Source organism: Melitaea cinxia, chromosome 12, assembly GCF_905220565.1.
Source record: "Melitaea cinxia chromosome 12, ilMelCinx1.1, whole genome shotgun sequence".
Lineage (NCBI taxonomy): Eukaryota > Metazoa > Arthropoda > Insecta > Lepidoptera > Nymphalidae > Melitaea > Melitaea cinxia.
Window position 1 is genome coordinate 11,507,073 of NC_059405.1, and position 23,188 is coordinate 11,530,260.

The following is a 23,188-nucleotide window of genomic DNA, read 5'->3' on the forward strand; positions in this document are numbered from 1 at the left end:
AATACGTCAAAAAAGTCAATCACATGTTACAAGTGTAAAGAAGATGGACATTATCGAAATCAGTGCCCTATGTTAAAGAAAAATGCAAGTAAATGCTTATTTAATGTTGTTTTTCTGAATGGAAAGTTTAATAAGAAAGAATGGTACGTGGACTCTGGAGCAAGCGCACATATGACTGCAAATAAAGATTGGGTAAAGAACGTGAACTTAACGCCGTGTTTACCAGAAATAGTTGTTGCTAATAAATCAAAAGTGCCAGTGGTTTGTTCCGGAGACGTAGACATTGTTTCAGAATTAAAATGTCAAATAACAGTTAAAAATGTACTGTGTATTCCAAGTCTTACAACCAATTTATTATCAGTAAGTGAGCTTATTAAAAATGGTAATAATGTCATATTCAAAGAGAAGCACTGTTATATTCGAGACAAGAACAATAGGTTAGTTGCGACTGCGGATTTAACAGACGGTGTTTATAAGCTAAGATTACAACCACATAGTTGTTTGTTGGCTGCTCCAGTGGTTAGTGGAAAGCTATGGCACAGAAGACTTGCACATATAAATAGTCAAGATATGCATAAAATGAGAAATGGTATTGTGGATGGCTTGTCATATGATAGTAAGTTTGATATATCCAAGTCTCAATGTTCTGTTTGCTGTGAAGGGAAACAAATGAGATTACCCTTTTCACATGTGGGTGAGCGAAGCACAGAAACGCTACACAGAATTCACAGTGATATTTGTGGTCCCATGGAAACAAATTCTTTGAGTGGTGCTCGATACTTCTTGTTATTTATCGATGATTATAGTCGAATGACTTTCATTTATTTTCTGAAGCACAAAAATGAAGTTTTCAACAGATTTAAAGAGTTCAAATCAGTTGTTGAAAATCAACAAAGTAAAAAAATAAAAATATTGAGAACCGATAATGGACTAGAATATTGTAATAAGGAGTTTGCAACTTACTTAAATCGTGCTGGTATAATACATCAAAAATCAAATAATTACACTCCAGAACAGAATGGTCTTAGTGAAAGAGCCAACCGTACAGTTGTGGAGAAGGCTAAATGTTTATTATATGATGCAAAGTTAGACAAAAAGTTTTGGGCTGAGGCGGCCAATACTGCTGTATATTTAAAAAACCGTTCTATTGCATCAGGATTGGATAAAACTCCATATGAACTGTGGTATGGATCTAAACCAGACTTGAGTCACTTACGTTTATTTGGCAGCAAAGTGATGGTTCATGTCCCTAAACAGAAACGTTTAAAATGGGACAAGAAAGCCACACAGCATATTTTAATTGGATATAGTGAAGATATAAAAGGATATCGTGTGTGTGTCTACGTGTTTCAATATTAACTCACCATCATTTTTCTTGAGAAAATAATCCATGGTCTCCATAAACCTGCAAAGAAACGTTAATTTAAAATAAGAATAATCAGTACAAATAATAAAAATCAAATAAAAACCAGAGAAGAATCAAAACACACGATTAAATTAACACACATAAAACTATAGGTGTAAAATATGATAAACTATAAATAACAATAAACGCTAATGGTCTTTATTTTGAACTAGAAACTGCTTGTTGTGTAATTTTATTGCATTCCAACACTCCATAATACCTTGTTTCTAATAGTGAAACATCAATAAGCTTGGCGACAAGGTAAAATGATATGTAACATCTCTGCGTCGCATAATATTTAATTGAAATTCACAAAAATGTTAAAACTACGACGCGGCTGTCCAAGATGAAATATTGTCATGTATCGATCACAGCGTGTCGCCATACTTTAATCGATTTTTTTACACCTAAAAACCGCATGATCAGTGGGCGTCCCAGAATTACAAGGCGTTTCTGCCGACCGGTAGATTGCATTTCTGCCTATTTGGTGAATTATGTTTGTTTTAATCATAACGAATGTCTTTTATGTAATAGGAGAGGTGGCGCCGAATACGTATGGAATTTTCTGAAATGATGACTAAGGGTGGTCTTTACTGATGCAAATTGATATTTTAACCAGTTTCAACGATAAATAAACCTCAAGTTATGTCACTTAAAAGATGTCTGATGGCACACTAATGATTGAGATTTGTCATGTAAATTATTATTTATCATTACATAGTACAAAACAAGGTCGCTTTTCGCTATCTGTATACCAAGATCTTTAAAACTACACAACGGATTTTGATGCGGTTTTCTTTAGTAAATAGAGTGATTCCAGTGGAAGGTTTATATTTATAATACATGCATAGGTAATATAAAACACTGATAGTTTTTGCAATCGTGAGAAGCCGGGGCGGATCGCTAGTTATATATAAAAGTGCTTTACTATTTACTTGGATTTCCCCCACGTTTACGTAAAAACCTAAGTAAGAAGATCACGTTGTGTTAAACTTATAAACAAAATATGTAAGTAATAAAAAAAATAAACGATTGTTTTAATTACCGTTCTTAAAATTAACCGTGAAACAGTAATTGGAATTGCTAGCTATGGCGGCTAAACAAAGACCGTATTAACAAACAAACATAAAAACCTCAATCCAATAAGATTTATAAATCGAAACTATTCACGATGTGTGGCGACTGGCGCCAAAGAATAAACAGTTTAATTATGCATAAAGCCACGATTCCGCAAATTCATTGAAACGGGTCTTAAGTACAATTTAGCGACCGATATTCCGAGATTGACTAGATCATCTTAAGCAGACTTCTTATTTGAAGAGGCAACAACTTCGAGCTCGTTGTCATAATCTAAGAACTTTAGTAAAAAAAATATTCACTGAATTCATCTTATTTACGACTCTTTAGTTTATGGCGCAAACATTTGCATTCATTTATTTTATTTCCATATTTTTTTTTCATACTTAGCGTTTAGTATAATTTCGAGGAACATTATTTTTTCTTCATCTCGTGGCGTATTTCTACGCAATCGGTTCACAAAAGGAAATGAGAAATGAGAATTTTTGATGAAAAATACTATGTGAAATTTGATAATTATGTACATATTCAAATAATTATCCGTCCTATAATTTGATTTTAAATTTTAAAACAATAATTAAAATGAAAACCTTATCAAAAGAAATCAAAACTGAGATTGAATGACTTTAGGGCCAAACTGAATTTAAACTTTCTAAGCATTTCCTGAGTAACCAACCAACACGGACGTCATTATTTAAAAACTGTCAGAATTGTGTATTTTATTGCTTGGCTGTGTAGATCGAACCAACGTGAATTACATGCTTTCTTATTTAATATTAGTCGCGTCTTACGGTTGTGAGATAATTTATATCTAGCGGCGTTATCTGTCGGTAGATCGCTCCCGAGTTATAATCCGGGTATTTTTCATGCGGCAAAGGCCGTGCCTCGCCGCGGCGTTACTGGAAAATTTATGTAACTGCGAGGTACGTCGCTGCAATTATTAAAACCCTTTACAACAGAAAGGACGGAAATGAGGACCACGGTCATATTTGCGTGCCTAAAGGTTTATACGAGATATCATGTAGCAACCTAATATGTTGTCTTATCAATGTGCGATCTCCAATGGGTAATCCAAGATATCCGATCAGTCACCAAGCCTGTGCGGTCTTTTTATTAATCGACACACGCACCTTTAAAATACTTATTACTGACTCTCCATCTCATCTTTAGAAATGTGTATAATTCAATAGAACTTTAAAATATACAATATTTTATTTGTTGAGAAATAAAATCGTAACTCGCTTTGTCTTACACACTCACCAAGCAAAAACTGCAGAGGTGGGTATCATGTCGTTATAATAAGACACGCAGATCAAATCACAAATATCATCCGGTTTAAAATAAACTAGTCTTTACAAGTCTTCATTAGTGTATTATGATGAATCGTTAACGATGACCTTGATTGTGATAATGTTAGTCGTGACATTGCAAGACATCGGTATCACATATGTCAAGTAATCAGATCTGATAGATGAAAGTAGTCTCACCCTTAACAACAGACCTCACATACGTGATACGAGCGCATCCATCATGGTAGCGTACAGCGTACATGTCCGTGCTCTACAAGCAAGTGGTCGAAACTGAGATAATAGGCGACATTTTGATACAACGCGAGATAAGGATTCGGATGGTTCCCATGCAATCCAGAGCGTCCTTAAAAGCAGAGACATGTATTGTAACTGTCCCGTGGGCCAAAGGTCAAAGGGAAGTGTTGACGTAAACGAGCAAGACAAGCAGAATGTACTAAAACACTGTACTAAACCTACGACAGTTCATTTTTAGTGCGTCCACTGGACCATCTCATCAGCTCGTGAAATCTAACTATAAATTTAACTATAAAGGAAAGATTTTATCGGATAGATGCGTCTGAATAAAACGAATACAAATATAACAAGTTCCGAATTATATTTTTGCATGGTTGTAACGAACTGTTCACATTTTATGATGTTATTTAAAGAGGCCATCCATTAATCAGGTAAGCTATTTTTAGATTAGTTTAGGCTCCTCTCCCCCTTAGGTGGGATTGAGTGAGATTTACCTGAACATCCCTCCTCCCATTCTGACCTCACTGTATATGTATTACACTAAATTTATTACTATTAACTGCCTATGCCTATACTATAGGCTCATTGCCACCACCTCGAGCAGCGAAATTTAAAAATTGATATGAAGTATAATACAAACAAATTAAAATAATATCAACAAGTCTAAACTAACTACAGAGTAAATTACCATGATTGCAAAAATTATCATATTTAATAGAAAACATATGGCTATTTCATATCTATCTGGACGGGGTGTAGGCGGCCGCGGTAAACACGGTATTTTCCCGAGTCAATCCCGATTTTACGGGAATCCTTAGATAAAGAATTAATATTGCTCCAGAAACTCCTCTATCTTCTAGTGAAAGTCCCATTAACAACGGTTCAGCCGTTCCGAACATATAGATCGGACAAACAGAAAGACAGACAGCCAGATAGACAGACAGAAATTTTAAAATCGTTTGCGTGTCTTTTAGTGTTTAACTACACGCACTTGAAAAAACACAGTTATTTTGAAATCACAGATAGGCACTTCAATTTTATTTATATGTATGTATAAAGTACAGATACTAAATACACCGACTTATATTACGTACCTATTTTCTTCTGACAATTTGAACCCAAAGGTCCAACTTGAATTCATAGAATAATATAATCATAGATAATTCTTAAAGTTACCATCGAACTTACTCAGACTTATAAAACTTATATATTTGTTAACGATTACAATTAAAGCATCGAAGCTTACGTCTTTGTTTCATAAAAAACCGCAATAACATATGAATATACTTAGTTTTACGACCACCCAACAACGAGTTACACAATTCCCTTTAAGAATATTCTCACAAATTGTGACTCACGAGACGTCACATAAGTATTACGTGTTCAGTACAAGACTAGTAAGCCCATCTCAATTAGATGCAATGATTCAGTGCCTACAGATGACAATTGTCGGTTCACAGAATAAGCAAGCCTTTGCGGTTTATGATATTGCCTTAAAAGGATTTTAAAAACAAACCGCTAAAAATAATGTATAAAGTAATGGTTTATGTAAGTCGCGACCTGAATTGTAAACAGGAATTTAGTTAAAATTTATTGATAGTATGGAAATAAAATAATATTTCTGAGACCTCAGACATACTAAATATAAATAAAACATTGATTTTTATGTCGTTATATCTAAACGGTGCTGAGAATTATGTTTTGCAGCATTTTATTGCTTAAACTTTTTATTTTAAAAGGAAATCTTCGTCTGAAACTTAAGAGCAATAAACGCCTCAATATGCATTCGTCAGCTAATGAACATGTAGGATGTGCTAATTAATTAGCATCAAAAGCCGGCGCCAGTTATACATAAACCGCGGAACAAAATACTCGAAACATTAATCGTGAGTCATTTTTGTGATTAATTTAAGTACCATCGCTTATATCGTGGAACAATAAATATTCGAATTATTTAATACTTCACAACTTATAAATAAATATTATAATTAATGACTGTACACTTAATAATGTAATTCATCAGTTTATATTGAGGCCATAACGAATAACCAATTGTGGGATTCAATGTTACATTTTATTATGAAGCGGTCATTCTGTTCAAATTTTCTTAAAATTTACAGCAAGTAAGAATCAAAAATTACTGACGTAAAAAACCGTACTGAAAAATATGAAATATTTATTAAAAATAATTTATATATATTGACATCACCAGCGTATGGTAATTAGATTATAGTAAATTTTGAAATATATTCAACGAACCTAGCATTACACGATCAGAATAATGATTACGTACATTAAAACAAGATTATGCCCTAATCAATACATGTATTTGAACATGTTTCATAACCCGATTTTAATTAAGTCCCACAGGTCAGCGCGAGCAATTTCGTAAGGCTCACTGACAAGTCGAACTATGCACAATAATAAGATAAGCAAGTATAATAATACATATTTGTCCAATGTCTCAATTATTACATGTGTGGTCTATAAATGATTATATAGCAGCGATGTAATGGAAGGAAACTATAACATTGTCGACATTAAGATCGGTTATTACTTCGAATGAAACGCGGTAACCACTAGTAATAGCCACGTTAGCAACCATATTATTACAGACATTATAAAAACCCTCCGTTTGTTTCTTCAATAGTTCTATGAATTGTACTCTAAATAAAAACAAACTTCATCTTTCTGTACTCTTGAAAATTTAAAAAATTTCAACTCTTTGTTTAATTTTTACCTCTTTAAACTCCATAGCTATTACAAAGCCTGTGTAGTTCTCTGACGTCAATGACAGCTTCTAGTTCCTACCAATTAGGCTGCGCCACTCAATTCAAAACAACTTTTTTCGGTTTTCCCATTAAAAACTTGAGTAGAACAAGTTAAAAATAGGAAATGACTTAATACAGCACTGTCAAATTGTCTCGAAATAACTCTCAATCATGTGCTAATAGATTACCAAACAAAAAATGTTAACGAAAAAAGCTTTAACGCGGATTTAGCGTGAGTAGATGATACGGTATCCAATGTATAAATATTGAAACAATCGATAGCATCAACCGATGATTTTAATCACAATTTGAATATATTGATGATTCTACATCACATATCCGGCATCACATTCGTATGTGAATTGAAAATGCATGAAAGGCAATAAGTATTCATTAGCGGCCACTAAATATAAAAAAATGAACCCCTCGGAAATCCTTTATAGTCTTGAATCATAAAAATCTATTAATCCGACAATCCTTACTTCAACGGTGGTCACAATTTATAGTCGGCCTGATTGTTTGGTACATGAGCTGGTTTGTAATGACGACATGATTGTGGACAGTCGACATGGAAAACAAGTAAAAATATAGCCGTGATAAATGAACAAACGGTCGAGGCACGCGAGCATCATTACGTGCGTGCGCCTGATCATCTTCGTATCGTACAGGGAAAGGTCACAACGAAGGTATTAACACGATACATTTGGTACGTGTGTAACATTTTATTATTTTATTTGTATTTACAAAGGGATACATAGTCAATAACTATTTATAAATGTTTGTTAATGCCACGCCAACTATTTTCTAAAACGTCACAAAGCGCCCTTTTAGAAGTAGTTGTACGGGTGGCACATTTGTCTAGACCTAACAGACAGATGCGAGGCTCACGGGCGCGATAACAGGGACGAAGTATCTGAGAAATGCCGATGGTTATTTATGACGATGCCATCGTCGTAGCGCATCCTCTAACAAAAGACTAAACAAATGACTGAGATAATCTTTGAGTTAAAGCTCTTAAAGTTTATGCAGGTGATAATAATCTGACGAATGCCACTGTTGTAATATATATTTTTTTATACTTTTATATTCAATTAAATAATTTGATATCGGGAGTATATAATGAACGTGTTTATATTTTTTTATTCATCATAAGTAGTGAGACATGTGTTACTTGGAGGGCGACATGCACAAGCGACAAATGCCTTTCAAATTCCAAAAGGCATCGGAGAACGCGTGGGAGGCAGACGCAGCGCGCCGCCAATGAACACAAGAGCTAGATGTGACCGGCTTCAATTGAATCCGAAGAGGTACCAGTGGTACCACTACGCTACACTAGCTTCGAGCGACTGCGGCCCTCAGGCGCGCCGACAACGCCCACGCATGCGCAGAGATTTATAACATTACCCATATTCGGCCTACGAATGGCGCCAATTCGACGCTTCAAATTAAAATCCGCGGCGAGTGCAAAAAGGTAACATACATCAGTACAAGTAAATCGTATTTATCGATGGCTACGCTTTTTGATTTACAGCGTTTATATCACAGTTAATACTGTTGTCTGTAAATTTATTTTGTTAGTTGTCAAAACAAAAATAAACGTAGATTAAATATTATATTTAGTTAATATTTTTTGTTTCTTAATGTTTACGCAAATTGCACTCATCATAATATATCTGACTGATGACTGATGAATATGTTTAAATATTGTTTTCTAATGTTTATGCGAATTTTAGTCATTATAATAAAACAACTTTTTCGGATTTTATCGCGGTTTATTAAGTCGTCGGTTTATTAAACGTCGGGCATCTAAAAAACTTAATAAAACGCGAAAACATCCGAAAAACACTTTTTTATTAATAATAATATCCCTCCGTATATTATCTAATATTTTAATCAGAAATAAAAAAAGAATTCACGTCAGCGTTTTTTAGAAATTTGTCCAACATTGAGAAAGAAAAATAGTGAAACAAAATATAACTCGGAATTTCGCCATTTTTAAGTATAAAAAGTGTTAGTTTTTTTTACGAGAGATTAAAAGATTAATTTAAAAAAGTGATTAAATAGAAACATTATATATTCGAATGTGTGAATGTGTGAAGCAAAGTAAATAGAACAGGTTTTACTTTATTATAGATATTTAACAATAATTGTGTTTGCTCGCAAACGAAAAAAAACCGACTTCAATTACATCGACGAGTAATACAACGTAGATCGACGAAAAAATAGTCAAGTAACTGCGCGTTATCAAAGATTACTCAAAAAGTAGTTATCAGATCAGAATAAAATTTATACGTGACCACATGACAAACATCAGCTTTCGATTAAATTAAAAATTATTAAAATCGGTACACCCAGTAAAAAGTTATTGCGGATTTTCAAGAAGTTCCCTCGATTTTTCTGGGATCCCATCATCAGATCCTGGTTTCCTTATCATGGTACTAAACTAAAGATATCTTCTTTCCAACAAAAAAAGAATTATCAAAATCGGTACACCCAGTAAAAAGTTATTGCGGATTTTCAAGAATTTCCATCAATTTCTCTGGGATCCCATCATCAGATCCTGGTTTCCTTATCATGGTACTAAACTTGGGATAGCTCCTTTCCAACAAAAAAAGAATTATCAACATCGGTACATCCAGTAGAAAGTTATGCGGTACAATACAACGTAGGTCGACGAAAAAAGCGTCAAGTAAAAACGTATTATTAGATATAGCTCGAAAAGCAGTTGTTAGATCTCAAATAAATTTAAATGGGACCAATCGGCACACACCACCTTTCGATTAAAAGAAAATTTGTCGAAATCGCTCCACCCAATCAAAAGTTCTGATGTAACATACATAAAAAAAAAAAAAAAAAAAAAAAAAATACAGTCGAATTGAGAACCTCCTCCTTTTTTGTAAGTCGGTTAAAAATTTCAAAAACAAAAATATACACATAAACAATCATATGTGATATATATAACATGAGCCTATGTTGCTTGACGATGTTTATTTAGTTTTATAAAAGATTTTTATTTTTATTTTATATTATAAACCCTTCTATTTGTGTCTGGTTACTAAATGAAGAAAGTTTGAATATTATTATTTTAATGAACTTTTATTTTCATTTTAATGATTTTTTTTTGTTATTTATTTCATAATGTATAGGGAAACCCTTAATGTAAATATAATATAATGTTATTTTATTAGAAAAGAATATTTTAGTTATTTTTCTACACTTGAGGTTACATTCTTGGGAGTTTTAGCTCTAATTTTTAGAAAATATATGTTATAGCCTCAGATCCGGTGATAGTGTAGTTTCGCAACAATGAAAGAATTTTTCAAATCGGTTCAGTAGTTTCGGAGCCTATTCAATGCAAACAAACAATCAAATATTTCCTCTTTTTAATATTAGTTAGGTAATTACCTATAAGGGTGTGAAATGATTTAGATATAAGTTCGACTCCTAGCTGCGTTTCTTCAATTGGGGTTCTGTAGGTATAATAGATCAAGTTCCGCGTGAAAAAAAATTCCTATTCATTTGAAAAAAAAATTTGACACATTTGGAAAAATTCGAAAAGATACAACAAGATTCAATGGTATGGAAATAGGGATGACTTAAAAAATAAAATTTAGATATTACTATTTATATTAAGTCAGTTTAGTAAAATAAAAAAAAATTATAATTTTAATATAAAGCATCTTACACATTGACGCTTTCCTCCGGTGGTATTTGGCGTCCTGGCACTAAAATTTTCTTATATAAAATACCGTTTGACTTCAGTTCCTACAAAAATAAAAAATAACCTTAGAAAAAAAAACATTGAAAAAAATATTCTCTTCAACCTTTAGATTGGCGCAACGGTCACTGGTTTGTGGCTGTTGCGCTGGGGGTTGCGGGTTCGATCCCCGCACATGACAAACAACTGTATTTGCCATACCGATGTTTTCCGTGGTCTGGGTGTTTGTGCAGTCCTTGTGGGTCTCCCCACCGTGCCTCGGAGAGCACGTTAAACTATCGATCCCTGTCGTTATCATGTAAACCTGATAGCGATCGTTACTCATAGTAGGGAATATATCCGCCAACTCGCATTGGAGCAGCGTGGTGGATTAAGCTCTGATCCTCCTCCTACATGGAGATAGAGGCCTATGCCCAGCCGTGGGATATTACAGCCTGAAGCGTAACCTTTAGATATTTCTTAAATATAAATTATATATGTATATTACCTCCACTAAACTGGATACGTATTTAGCTTTGTGTATATCTAGCGAATATCTTATATTTAGTTGTGTCTGCCATTAGCGCAACGACAGTACAAAAGATAACGTGCATGAAGCCTTTTTGAGATGGGCCTAATTTCGAATTTCCTGGCAACTGTGAATATAATGGAAGATAACATATGTCTATATGTTATTTTCCAGTACTTGATCGGTGTCGGCGTATGACAACAAGACTACATAATAACCACGCATATTGCACAAAACGCTACGAAGATTGTGCAATTACGAAAATAAATTATTTTTACGTCCAATAATTTGACAGATAGAACGGCTGCTGGCACAAGTATATTTTCAGTTATGACTTAACAATACAGTATATAAGACAACGAAACATTCAAATATTACTTATAATTGACTGATGATGAAGAAGAGTACAAATTATTTCACAAGTTTTTATAACGTTTAGTTAAGGGTTACAATCATTTTATTAAGGACAAAAAAAAACACTTTCCATAAATTGTAAAACAAAAGAACACAAAACTTTTGAATAAAAGTAAATACCTAAGTTAACATTTACCAAAATTCTAAAACGCAATGTTGTAGAAAACGGAGCTAATGATATTATAATTCAAAAATTATTTTATTAATCTGAGCCTTACTAAAATACGAAAACGCTGGTTTATGAAAACTTAGTTTATGATCGGATTATGCTAGCAGATGAATGCATGGCAATGAGACATAGAAACGAACAAAGCATCGTAGTAGAAAATGTGACTTTCAATCGTAAAGCTGAACATAATTTTATTGCTTCCCAGTATTCGGTACATACTGGGCGAGACGGGAATTTTACAAGCGCTATCTTAACAGCTAAAAATTGTTATCCTTAGCTGGAAAGTTGTTTTAAGTTCCCACAATAAAATTTTATGTTTTATTTATTACTTACAAATCACTTCAAAAATATTACGGTTGTTTGATTATTTTTTATTGTTATAGATTCGCGATAGATCAACAGATAAGCTTGATGGTTAGTTGCCCAATATAATACACCTGGCATTACTAGCTAATATATATAATACTTGCTGACTCGGCAAACGTTATGTTGCCGCTAAACGCTATTTAAAAATAGGGTTTGGTGGTAGAAGAGTGAAAATTTAGGGGTGTATGTATTTTTCAACGCCAAATAATAAAATAAAGAATAAATAATTTATCTAAAAATTAAAAACAAATAGGGGTGGGACTACCTTTAACATTTAGGGGGATAAAAAATATATGTTGTTCGACTCTCAGACCATCCCAATATGCACACAAAATTTCATGAAGAATCGGTCAAGCCGTTTCGGAGGAATTTAACTACAAACACCGCGACACGAGAATTTTATATATTAGATATTCTCTCTCTCTTTCTAATTATTTATATTTACGCAGAAATAAAAATGTTGAGAAAGAGAGAGAGAGAGAGAGGATAATTTGAAACTTTATTAAAAAGGTACAAAAGTAAGTACCCCTGGATCGTAGTACTTCGCTGTATTCGTTAAGTCTATGACTGCCCCCATTTTTGGAATAGCTTTCAAAAGCGCTTTAATGTCCCATCTGAAAAAGAAAATATATTTATAATGTTACAAGAAAGACTAGATAAAATATATTTCATAATAATTTAAATTTTTACCAAATTTTATTTTAATATTTTGAAATATAAACTATTTTTCAAGTCTAAAATGAGAACCATCACGGTTGATTGCAATTATTTGAAAAAAAATTTAATCTCACTGACTAAAATAAAAAATAATAATGACAAAAAATATTATCACGCATACTTACATGTCCTTTATTGCAACAACGCTGTTTTTTTGCACGACCTTAAACAAAAGATATACAAAGATAATTTATTATTTCTTAATTATTAATTTATTATGATACGCTTAGTAATGATTTTTGTGTCATCAGTACGAGTACACACCATTGTGGTTATAGACAATAGTACTTTGAAAATGCCGCACGTAGGCGACAGTGCACTGATAAGAGACCTGATCAATCATCGACTAGCCCTACCTCACCGGTGTCGTTGACCTATGACGCCGGCCACCTGATGGAATCAAGTTTTCGATGGGACATCCGAATTTCTAAATTAGTGGGCTCGTAAACATTAATTCCCAGATCTAACTATGAATAACTGAAACTATAGTATACTAACAATCATTGTTATACTCGTATATGAAAATTAGAATGTTAATATAAATAAAACAAAATGTACGTGAGAATTTAAAATTACCATAATTTTCAATAAAACGCCAAACATAAATCTCAAAATTCATTTATGTTGCACCGCAGGCAAAAAATTTTGTTAAAAGTTTTTAATTTCGGACAAAATCACCATAAATGAAATGTCAGGTGCCTAATAATAGGTTGTTATGGTGGAAATAATTTATCGGTAGTGTTGACAAGGTGAAAAAAGATTATCAAATAAAAATTCTCTTAGCCGAGGGGCGTGTTTTCAAAAGGGGTCAATTTTCAATTTAGGTAGACACTTAAAATATTATTTATATAAATGTTGCATATTGATTGCAACATTAATTATAAACATTTCGTACGTTCAGTTATTTATTACTACACAGAAGCAAACTGAAATTATTATTGCTTATACCTCCTTTCACATATCTCATACCAAAAATAATTATCTTGCAAGTATTATAAACAATACTGTTATTACAGTAGGCTTAGTCACCCGATTATCAAAGCTTAGTCATTTACATAATTATTATATCTGTGCCTCCTGTGACAAGTAATACAAGTCATCATTTTACATGGGAGTAAAAACAAGGTTTCAAAAAATTCTTGTTCGTGAGCTAAGTGGGCTAGGTTCAATTGGAGTATCTCCTTTTGTAAAGTAAAACATTCTCTTTCAATATTCATTTAAGATTATTTTTTTAATTTACTATTAAAGTAGGAAAAAAAACGATACGAAAGAAACTAGAGTTGTATCTTTGTTCACAATTATCAAGTGCTTAAATTATGTGATAAGTTATACTTGAACAGTTCAATCTTACCTATACTTTTCTTAGTGTAAACACTAAAATAATGATCCTAGCGGAATATTCCTTAGGCAAAAGATAAAGCCCTTGAAAGATATAGCCTTTAGACTTAATTTTTTTTATAGAACATTAATTATCTAAAACAAATATAAAGCTTGAATAAGAAAAATAATAAACGATTAATTGTGTTTCAGTAATTCATTAGGGTATGTAAACTTTTGAACTGAACTTAGCTTTAGTAGCTAACTGAACAGCATTTCGCCTGGAGTTGCTGTTAATGTTTTGGTAAGCGGATACTACATTAAAAATGTTTTTAAAAAGACAGAAAATACGACTTTAATTATTTGATTAATTTGTAAACAAGCCTTGTGAATTGTGATATATTGGAATGAAGAAAATGATGATAAAATTATCAACAATGCTCTTTAATAAATCTCTGATTACCCGCTGACAAAAATATACGACGCGACAACGCATTACTTGGACGTGTCGTGTAAGGCAATAAAATTAAATTTGTTATTTTAACGGCAGACCACTTTACATTTGCAAACATGGAAAAGAAGTCACCACCTGCAGCTATAATTACATTTTTATATATTGATAAATTAATTAAGATAAGACGGTTTACGAATTTATGATATTTACACGCGTCATTTCGACCTATATTAACTTGTAAAATATACACTTAAAGCATTTAAATATATTTAATGTACATTTTACGTACAATATATTTTTTAATTACGTCAATTATTGCATCAATAGAAATCACACTTATAATATGAACACTTAAATGTATGTTTACTCAGAAACTTTCCATCTCAATTCTGAATGCCAACCACTCATCAGATATTTAAGACGGAAGATTTTTTTTTCTAATCGGGCAATAAAATAAAATACCAATATAGATAATACAATAGTTATAGTCATAGTTGACCAATTACCATCAAAATACCTATTTCGTTTTTCGTTACTGCTGATATATAAGTACGAGTATGTCTAAAAACACAAAGATCGCCCAGTTGTTGTAACATATTTTCCGTTTGAATATGTCATCGTTTGTAGTATACCTCATCATCATCATCATCACTTCAGCCTATCGCAGTCCACTGCTGGTTAAGGTCTCCACAAGTTCGCGCCATTTTTGGTTTTGCCCATAGTCACCGCGCTGGGCAGGCGGGTTGGTGACCGCGGGGCTGGCTTTGTCACACCAAATACGCTGCTGCCCATCTTCGGTCGGTGTATTTCAAAGCCAGAAGTTAGATGGTTATCCCACCATCAGTTAGCTCTTTAGGTTCCAAAGTGGTAATGGATCTGTGTTATCCCTTAGTCACCTCCTACGACACCCACGGGAAGAGAGGTAGTGGCTATATTCTTTACTGCCGTAGCCACACAGCAGGTACAGTAGTATACCTACAATAAGAAATCTTTTTCATCAACAGTAAATCTACTATCCACTTACTTTATTTTATTTACACGTTTTCAAGTTTATTGTCACAACTGCTTATGGTATAATTGTAATCCGAAAAACGCCTATAACATATTTTTTTTAATGTTATATTTCGAGCGATAATAATAACAAAAGCCTCTAAAATCATACTGACTGACTATGAAATGGCACATAATCGGACTGTGGTGAGTCAACTTACATTCAAGTATTAAATTTCAATAGAACTCTATATTCACAAAACAAAGCTGATCGAACAGACATTGTTTACTGAGACGCAAAAAATAATTAGAAATAGCGATCAAAACACTCGATTTGTCATAAAACTTTTTTTTTTTAATAATTAGAATAAGAAAATCTAGTCTAAGTTTCAAATATTCAAAAAAAACATTACAAAAAGATCGCTAAAACAAAACTTCATGTTAAAAATTCTTTTAATATTTAAATAATTTAAGGAAAATTCAGGAACTGCAGTCTATAAATAATTTATAAAACTTTCGTCAAATTTTAAATGCTGCATCGTCAATCAAAAGGTGAAGGAATCCCTATAATTTTATTCCAGAATCTATGGAATTCATTTTAACAGTGTTTCATCAAATACTTATCACAAACCGTATTGCGTTGTGGTTCATTTTTTATCGTCTGATCCGATAGGCCGTTTATTCGAATGGTAATGATGGCATAATTGACAGAGATCAACCATTGTTCCCATTGTCTTCTATTGGTATAAGGGTTTTGTCGCCTTGTAATGGAGCGACTTTTGTTATTGTTTTAAATATCGTTACTTGCTCGTTCCCCTTTTGACACCGACGGAACTGACGCGGTAGATTTAGAAAAGGTGGAGTTGTAATATTCAAAGAATAATGTTTTATGCGTCTTAAGATTCATCATAAATACAAAAAGGTGAAACAATACCTTGGATGTGTCGTAAAACATATTTTTAATTATATTATTATTAAATATATAAGATCAGAATAATATACAGATCACGATATTTTATTGTAAGTGAGACATTAAACTTAACGAGTTGTACGATGGATAATGCTTACAGTAATCTTTGATGTCAGCACAATTGATATGTGGCGAGTATTTCATGCATGCGGGTCTTGTCAGTAGACCAGTAGTTGCGCTTAAATCATATTTTAATGATTTCAAGTCAATTATTTTTTTCGAGAACATACGGGTTTCAATTACAAGTTTTTATTTTACAAAATATTATACATATTTACAAGTCACAACTAAAGATATTAAAGATGATTAAGAAGTTACAAATTAATAAAAATAAACAAAAAATAATAATAAACAAAATTACAAGTATATATGAAGGTTGATATGGACAGTAAAATAGATGGTAAATAAATATCGTCAGGTGCTAGGTTACAAAAAAAAAATAATCATTCCATATTTTTAATAAATTCTTCTATAAACAACTAAAAGAAATGACCCGTTAAGTTCGAATTCCGTTTCGACCGATTAATCGAATAAAAGCTAGTGGATCGGATGTCGGGGGCATTTATCGCGCCTAATTGCGACCACCGCGCCGAAAATCGGCTTCGAAACGAGTTGGGTGGTGTGGCTTTAACGACGTCCTCTTAAAAGGATCCAATCTCTGGCTATCAAGAATGCTTCGTATTATTTCATTTTCATCATATAATGTTTACCAACTATATAGCAGGTCAAAACGCTTTCACATTATATAAATATAGTATTTAGTACGGAGTAATATCAGGAAAAGTGAATAGTTTATAATATTATGCTACCGTGAAGTATGTCTTCTTAAATGATTGTTATACCACCTATAAAATCATAACTTGTAACGTTATTTGAGATAACGTAATGCATGGGGCCACTCTACATGATATCATTTTTCAGATGTTGCAAGATTAAGTGGCTTATTTATTTTTCGTAAGATTGCACTCAAAGTTTTGATTTATAATTTTGAGTGGTACAAGTACAGCAAGTTTGCTGTTGTATGTACAGATATTAATGTATATTAATATAAACTTATGTATAATCAAAACTAAACAAATCTCCTGTTCATACTTTATTTTTAACTGACTTCAAAAAAGGAGGAGGTTCTCAATTCGTCTGTATTTTTTATGACGTGTGTTACCTCATAACTTTTTACTGGGTGGACCGATTTCTTTTTCTTATCCAAAGGTGCTGGTTAAAAACTGATAGATATTCTGATAATAATATGATGTACTCGTATGTGTTATAAACAAAATGACAAGTATTAAATTCCGGAATATCGTAAAACTGTATCTGGAAAATGATCCTCTCAACGTGTTCTTAAAATTAAATTAGGTTTTGATTTTTGCTTCACTTTTAAATGTAATTTCACCACGATGTTCAACCAGATACCCAACAGCTTTTCAGTTAATAACGACCAAATATATCCCGCAAAATAAAACGTAGCCGTTTAAAAGATACGACACGAAACACCCACCTTTCATATCATTTGACTGTTGTGAAAAGTGTAATTAAATCAAAAAATCAATTTATAAAAAAATAATATAACTAACTTAATCTCAAAACATCCTCTATGAGCTTATTGATTTACTTTTCTTGGCTATGTATTAATAAAAATAGCATAAAATTAGGTAACAATACATGCAAATACAAAAAAGAGAGTATGTGTAGACGCAGATTGCAAGAATTATAGTTTAGTTTAATGTATAATTCCACGGTTTGGAATCAAAACAAGACGGTCAAGAAAGCTGATTACACGGTGATCCCACGATCTCATGCCCTGGCGGCTCGAGAAGTACGAAACTTAGCGCGTACGTGTCAAAAGATGTAATTATGAAGAAATCCAATCAGCGGCCGCGCGAACCGGCGTAAGCGTCGACGTTGATTGAGCGATAAATTTATTGAAGATAAATCGCCTTATCGCGACAAATCAGTAGCTGATATACCCTTTATAATACCAGAGCGGAAAGAACAAGGGCTGATAATTACGTTAATTACATGCACTAAAGTGTTTTCTTATTGGTGATAATAAAAGAACATTTTTTTTATTTGACGTTTAATTTTTGTCGGATATAAGTACAGATATTTTAATTCAGTATACTTAAAAACTCTTAGTAATAGAAGCCAGGTGGTAATAATTTTGTGAGTTAAATTATTTTAACTTGAAGAATAATATTTTGATAACGGAATATGCACTGATATGTACTCGTATTGTATAAACTTAATACGTGAGTTATAAGTATTTTTATGACTGATATATCTTGCTGTCAATATACTGAACCTACTTAAAAGCATCAGACAAGAAGATTTAATGGCAATGCTAAATATGAAAATACTTTTATGAATATTCTCCGACAGATGAATCTCTCCACGACTTTTGAAACACAATGCCTTCTTTGTACAGACGTTCAATATAATATGAAAATATTATGTCCTTGTAGGGGTATTGATGGCGCCCTGAAAACGCGATATTAAATCTCATAGCGTAGGTACATGCAAAAGATATATTTTATGCGATGCTTTTAGAAGGTACATGGTGGACATACATTATTAAAACAATAAAAAAAGAAATCGTATCTGAAAAATTAATATATTCACATTGCATTTCATACCTCAACAAATCACATCGCATCGTATTGTACACCGTAGTAAATGTTAGCCCGCGGCGAGCATAGCACTAAACAGTCTGACTAATTAGACGCACTAGGCAACAAAAGGCAATCGTATGATCTGAAGAATCGTAGTAAGGAGAGAAAAGCTAGTAATATGAACCTTATGTTTATTGTGCTAGGTTAAAGGAGATGATATGTGTGTGAGGCGAGTGTATTTCATGCGACGTGCGATGGCGGCGTATGATAGGCCGCCCACGCTCAGGCGCCGCAAAGCGAAATTCGTGAGAAATATTCGAGCGCCGCAGCCCATTACAATATAGTAAACTGCGTACTCAATATATCAGACACATAATAAAATTATAAAAAACTATAATTTCAATAAATACCAATAAATTATTAATCATTTAAATCCGTTAGGTATATGTATTTAAACAAAAAACATTCATTTGTCACTCTTTTAAAACTATATCACAAAGTTCATAATAATTCCATAGAGTCAAATGTATTCAGCATGTGATATAGCTATAATAATTTTAATTGAATGGTGTGGCGTTCTAAAATATTATAATTTTGATCTTCTACTCATAATATGGCATGAAGGGTATTAAGGTTAAAAGAAGTATCAAACTGCATAATATTTAAAAATTATCATCAATTCACGTTTATATCTTTTAGAGCAGTACGAAATACCACAAGTCAAATTAGATATAATAAAAACGTATGAGGCGTCAGCAAAATCATTTGGCAACTGTTTAGCCGTCATAAGTCATAACACATTATAAAATAAAATACTAAAATGGTTATAAAGATAATCCACACCTAATAACTTAAGATTTTTATAATGATACGAAAATTGTGCAACGATATCGAAACAATATAAATATGAGGCAGATAGAGAAAGAGGGAAGGTGAGAGAAATTAAATCCTTAAAATTGACTATAAAAAAAATACCGTTATAACAGTTTTCGCTGTAGGTGGTATCATAATAAATCTTTTCAATATCTTCGAAATAACCCTCAGCGAGATGAAACATGCACTTTGTGAATTTACTCTACATTAAACATTCCGATAATTCATCAAGAACAAATTCGTATTCAATCTCAAAGCGGGAATAGTTAAAACTTTATTAAAAAGCAATTTCTCCGCAACGGGTTCGCACAGCATAAAATCAACATCAAGCAGGTTGCGAAACGTGCAGTCGACATTCGGGGCGTGGCGACACACCTCTCTATTAATGTTCAGCCTCTCGCAGGTGTTGGCCTCATAGTAGAAACAGATGAAGAGGCCTTATTAAAACTGCTTTACATAACAACCTTGCAAGCTAAAATATGTTTAATTACATTTGTAGTAGTGCGAAGTTAAATTGTTTTAACAAATCTTTCTCCTTTGAATATTCATTATATTTACGTTAATATTAAAATACAAGATAGTAAAAATGTTTATGTATGAGATGCGATACGATACAATTTAGCCTGTAACATCCCACTGTTGGTTGGCGATATGTTTCCTACTATGAGTTGCGATCGCTATCCGGCTATACCTCGCTATACGACCTACCGTGATCTCCGAGGCACGGTGGGGACACCCACAAGGACAGACATCCAAACCGGAAAGAAATATTTGTCCAGATACAAACATCCATCCCGAGCGGGAATTGAACCCGCAAACCGGAGCTGCAATACACGTAATCGAGATCAAAATACCGAAATGTATTTTTTGACACACACCACATCGATCTTACAAGCAACCAGTAATCAAACTTTCATTTTAAAATAAATAACAATGATATAGATGTAATAAAGAAATTAAGATTGTTAACAGATAAACCCTGAATTATCGGTGATAAATTTACTAATCAACAAGCGTTAGACGTGTGTAAATTAAATTATAAGATAAGAATTGAAGCAAAAGCCCTCGAGTTAACGATTAATATGACCATTTGACCCCAACTTTTATCCGAAGTGAAGACCTAACTAATAAAGATTACAGAACAACGTAAACTAATGTTTTAAATGCAGGGAAAACATAATACAGCATAATGTATAATATCACTCTTCTCTATCTAAAAGTATGCTAATAGGACATAAATTATTTTTGGAGAAAATAATAATAAATAAAAAGTTTCATCCTGTTTTTTTAATAATTTTGCGAATGAAGGCAACGAAGCGACTGCTGCGTATTATATTAACGTACCTAACAGAAAACTGCGCAATAGCTGATTGACCTTATAACTCTCTACATGTACATTGTTACATTCATAGATTTACTAGGCCATAAACTCTGCTAAATAAAATGTAAGAATTTTTAAAAAATAACTTTTTTTTATTTTATTAACCTGTAAAAGTTCAATATAGAATTATACATTCCCAATTCACAAGACAACAATCTAAAATTCAAATTAAATTAACAATTGGTGGCGAAGTGGTAATACACGTTAAATATAAAAATATATACCTTAACTTTCTAAGTAAATCTTACAAAGATTATTCATGCGAAAATCACGTTTTTAGATATGTTTTAAACTTTATTACAAAGATTGTAAAAGTAAAATTAAGTTTATAATTAGGTATACAACGTCAAAAGAGATGCTAGGTGAGAAAAATAACATATCGTACATGGAAATTACTATTCTTAATTAATTTATTGTAATTATAATACACACTTTCGATGGAACAAACTATATGGTATATTGTAATTTGAAAATCGACGTCGATCGAATTTATGTTAAAAAAAATTTAAATCCGCTATGTACCTACTCGATTTCTTCCTCTTTAGTTTTTGTTTTTTCCAATAAACTAAGATCTTTATAATTAATACAGTTACGCATAAATTAATATAAAGAAGAATTAAGATTGTACAATTAACAAACGGCAAGTTACGAATAAATAAAATCTCAATCAATTACCCATAAAATGATTTAATACAAATGAAACTTAAATGAAAAGTAATAACTTTCCATCCAAACAAACAACGTAATCACATAACTGTCCACGCTGATCACATAAACATTCTTATATTTTGCTTTACACTCAGAATCTTATTCGTTCCCATCTCTGCCACTTTAAAATATTGTAAATCACAGGCGAATTCTCCCTGGACGTCTTCATTTGCATCGCCTCAGGCGATACAATGACACTAACGACTCACATTCAAAAACAACAAAATTAAACTATCAATTTTTGTGTTCCCAAAAGAGTCGTTTTAAAAACATTAAGAAAGTTATTAACATCGATCATTTCGGGTCTTTACATAAATATTCAATTATATATTTTTATATTAATAGAACAAAGTACCGCTAATGTCGAAAAATGCAAACAAAAACTTTTAACGTCTTATTTATAACTAAATGCAATCAAATCATTGATAAATGTACAGCAAATTGAAATTTTACTGATGATAAACTCCAATAACTGATACAAAACTTCTACAATTCTCTTATTTCACTGATAACGAGTTAGCCGTCTCATTTCTTTATATTTTTCATTTAGGGCCAGACAGATAAATGTGATTATGATTATTAAATTTTACAGCATAAATTAAAAATCAGTTGACAATTTAATAAGATTGGAATGTAATAAAATAATCACACCGTGTCGACGCTTAATCACTAATGATATCTCATTTAAAGGGAGCTAATGAGAGGCGTAGATCACATTCGGTAATGGTGACACGTGGCTATTTATCAACACTTTCGATCCAAGACTTATGTTCGACTATTAAGACATTCGTGTTGACATAATAGCCGGGCAAACGGTGTTAAACGGTACTATTATTCATTGACCGTTTAGTATTATAATTACAAAATTACTAACTGCAACATATTAAACTATAATTTATTTGTCCTAGAATATGGTCACCAGTTAAATAAAAAGAACCGACAACCACAAACCATTTATTACAAGTAAATAAATTAAGCTTATAATATTGTAATGAAGTATTTATTGTATTTTCTATAATAAAGTATGTATATAAATTTTTTATAGATGAAATAATATAACAATTTTTGACAGTTAATACCTAATAATTTTACTTCGTTTTAGATATATACATACACACATACATATAATATCAACACTGCAAAGAAATATAATAAGTATTTTTTTGTACAAACTTAAGAAACAAAACTCGCGATGAT

The 23,188-nt window shown here is 32.2% G+C and overlaps 1 protein-coding gene across 1 annotated transcript in view; it reads right to left on the reverse strand.

Moving 5' to 3' along the window:
* LOC123658203 (RNA/RNP complex-1-interacting phosphatase homolog) overlaps positions 1-23,188 on the reverse strand; it is a 43,422-nt gene that overhangs the window by 6,525 nt on the left and 13,709 nt on the right. Inside the window, exons 3-6 of the mRNA XM_045593645.1 lie at positions 12,815-12,852; positions 12,499-12,586; positions 10,483-10,562; positions 1,365-1,405 (exon numbers count right to left, since the gene is read on the reverse strand). Of these exons, the coding sequence (XP_045449601.1) occupies positions 1,365-1,405; positions 10,483-10,562; positions 12,499-12,586; positions 12,815-12,852 (247 nt within the window). The remainder of the gene's footprint in view (positions 1-1,364; positions 1,406-10,482; positions 10,563-12,498; positions 12,587-12,814; positions 12,853-23,188) is intronic.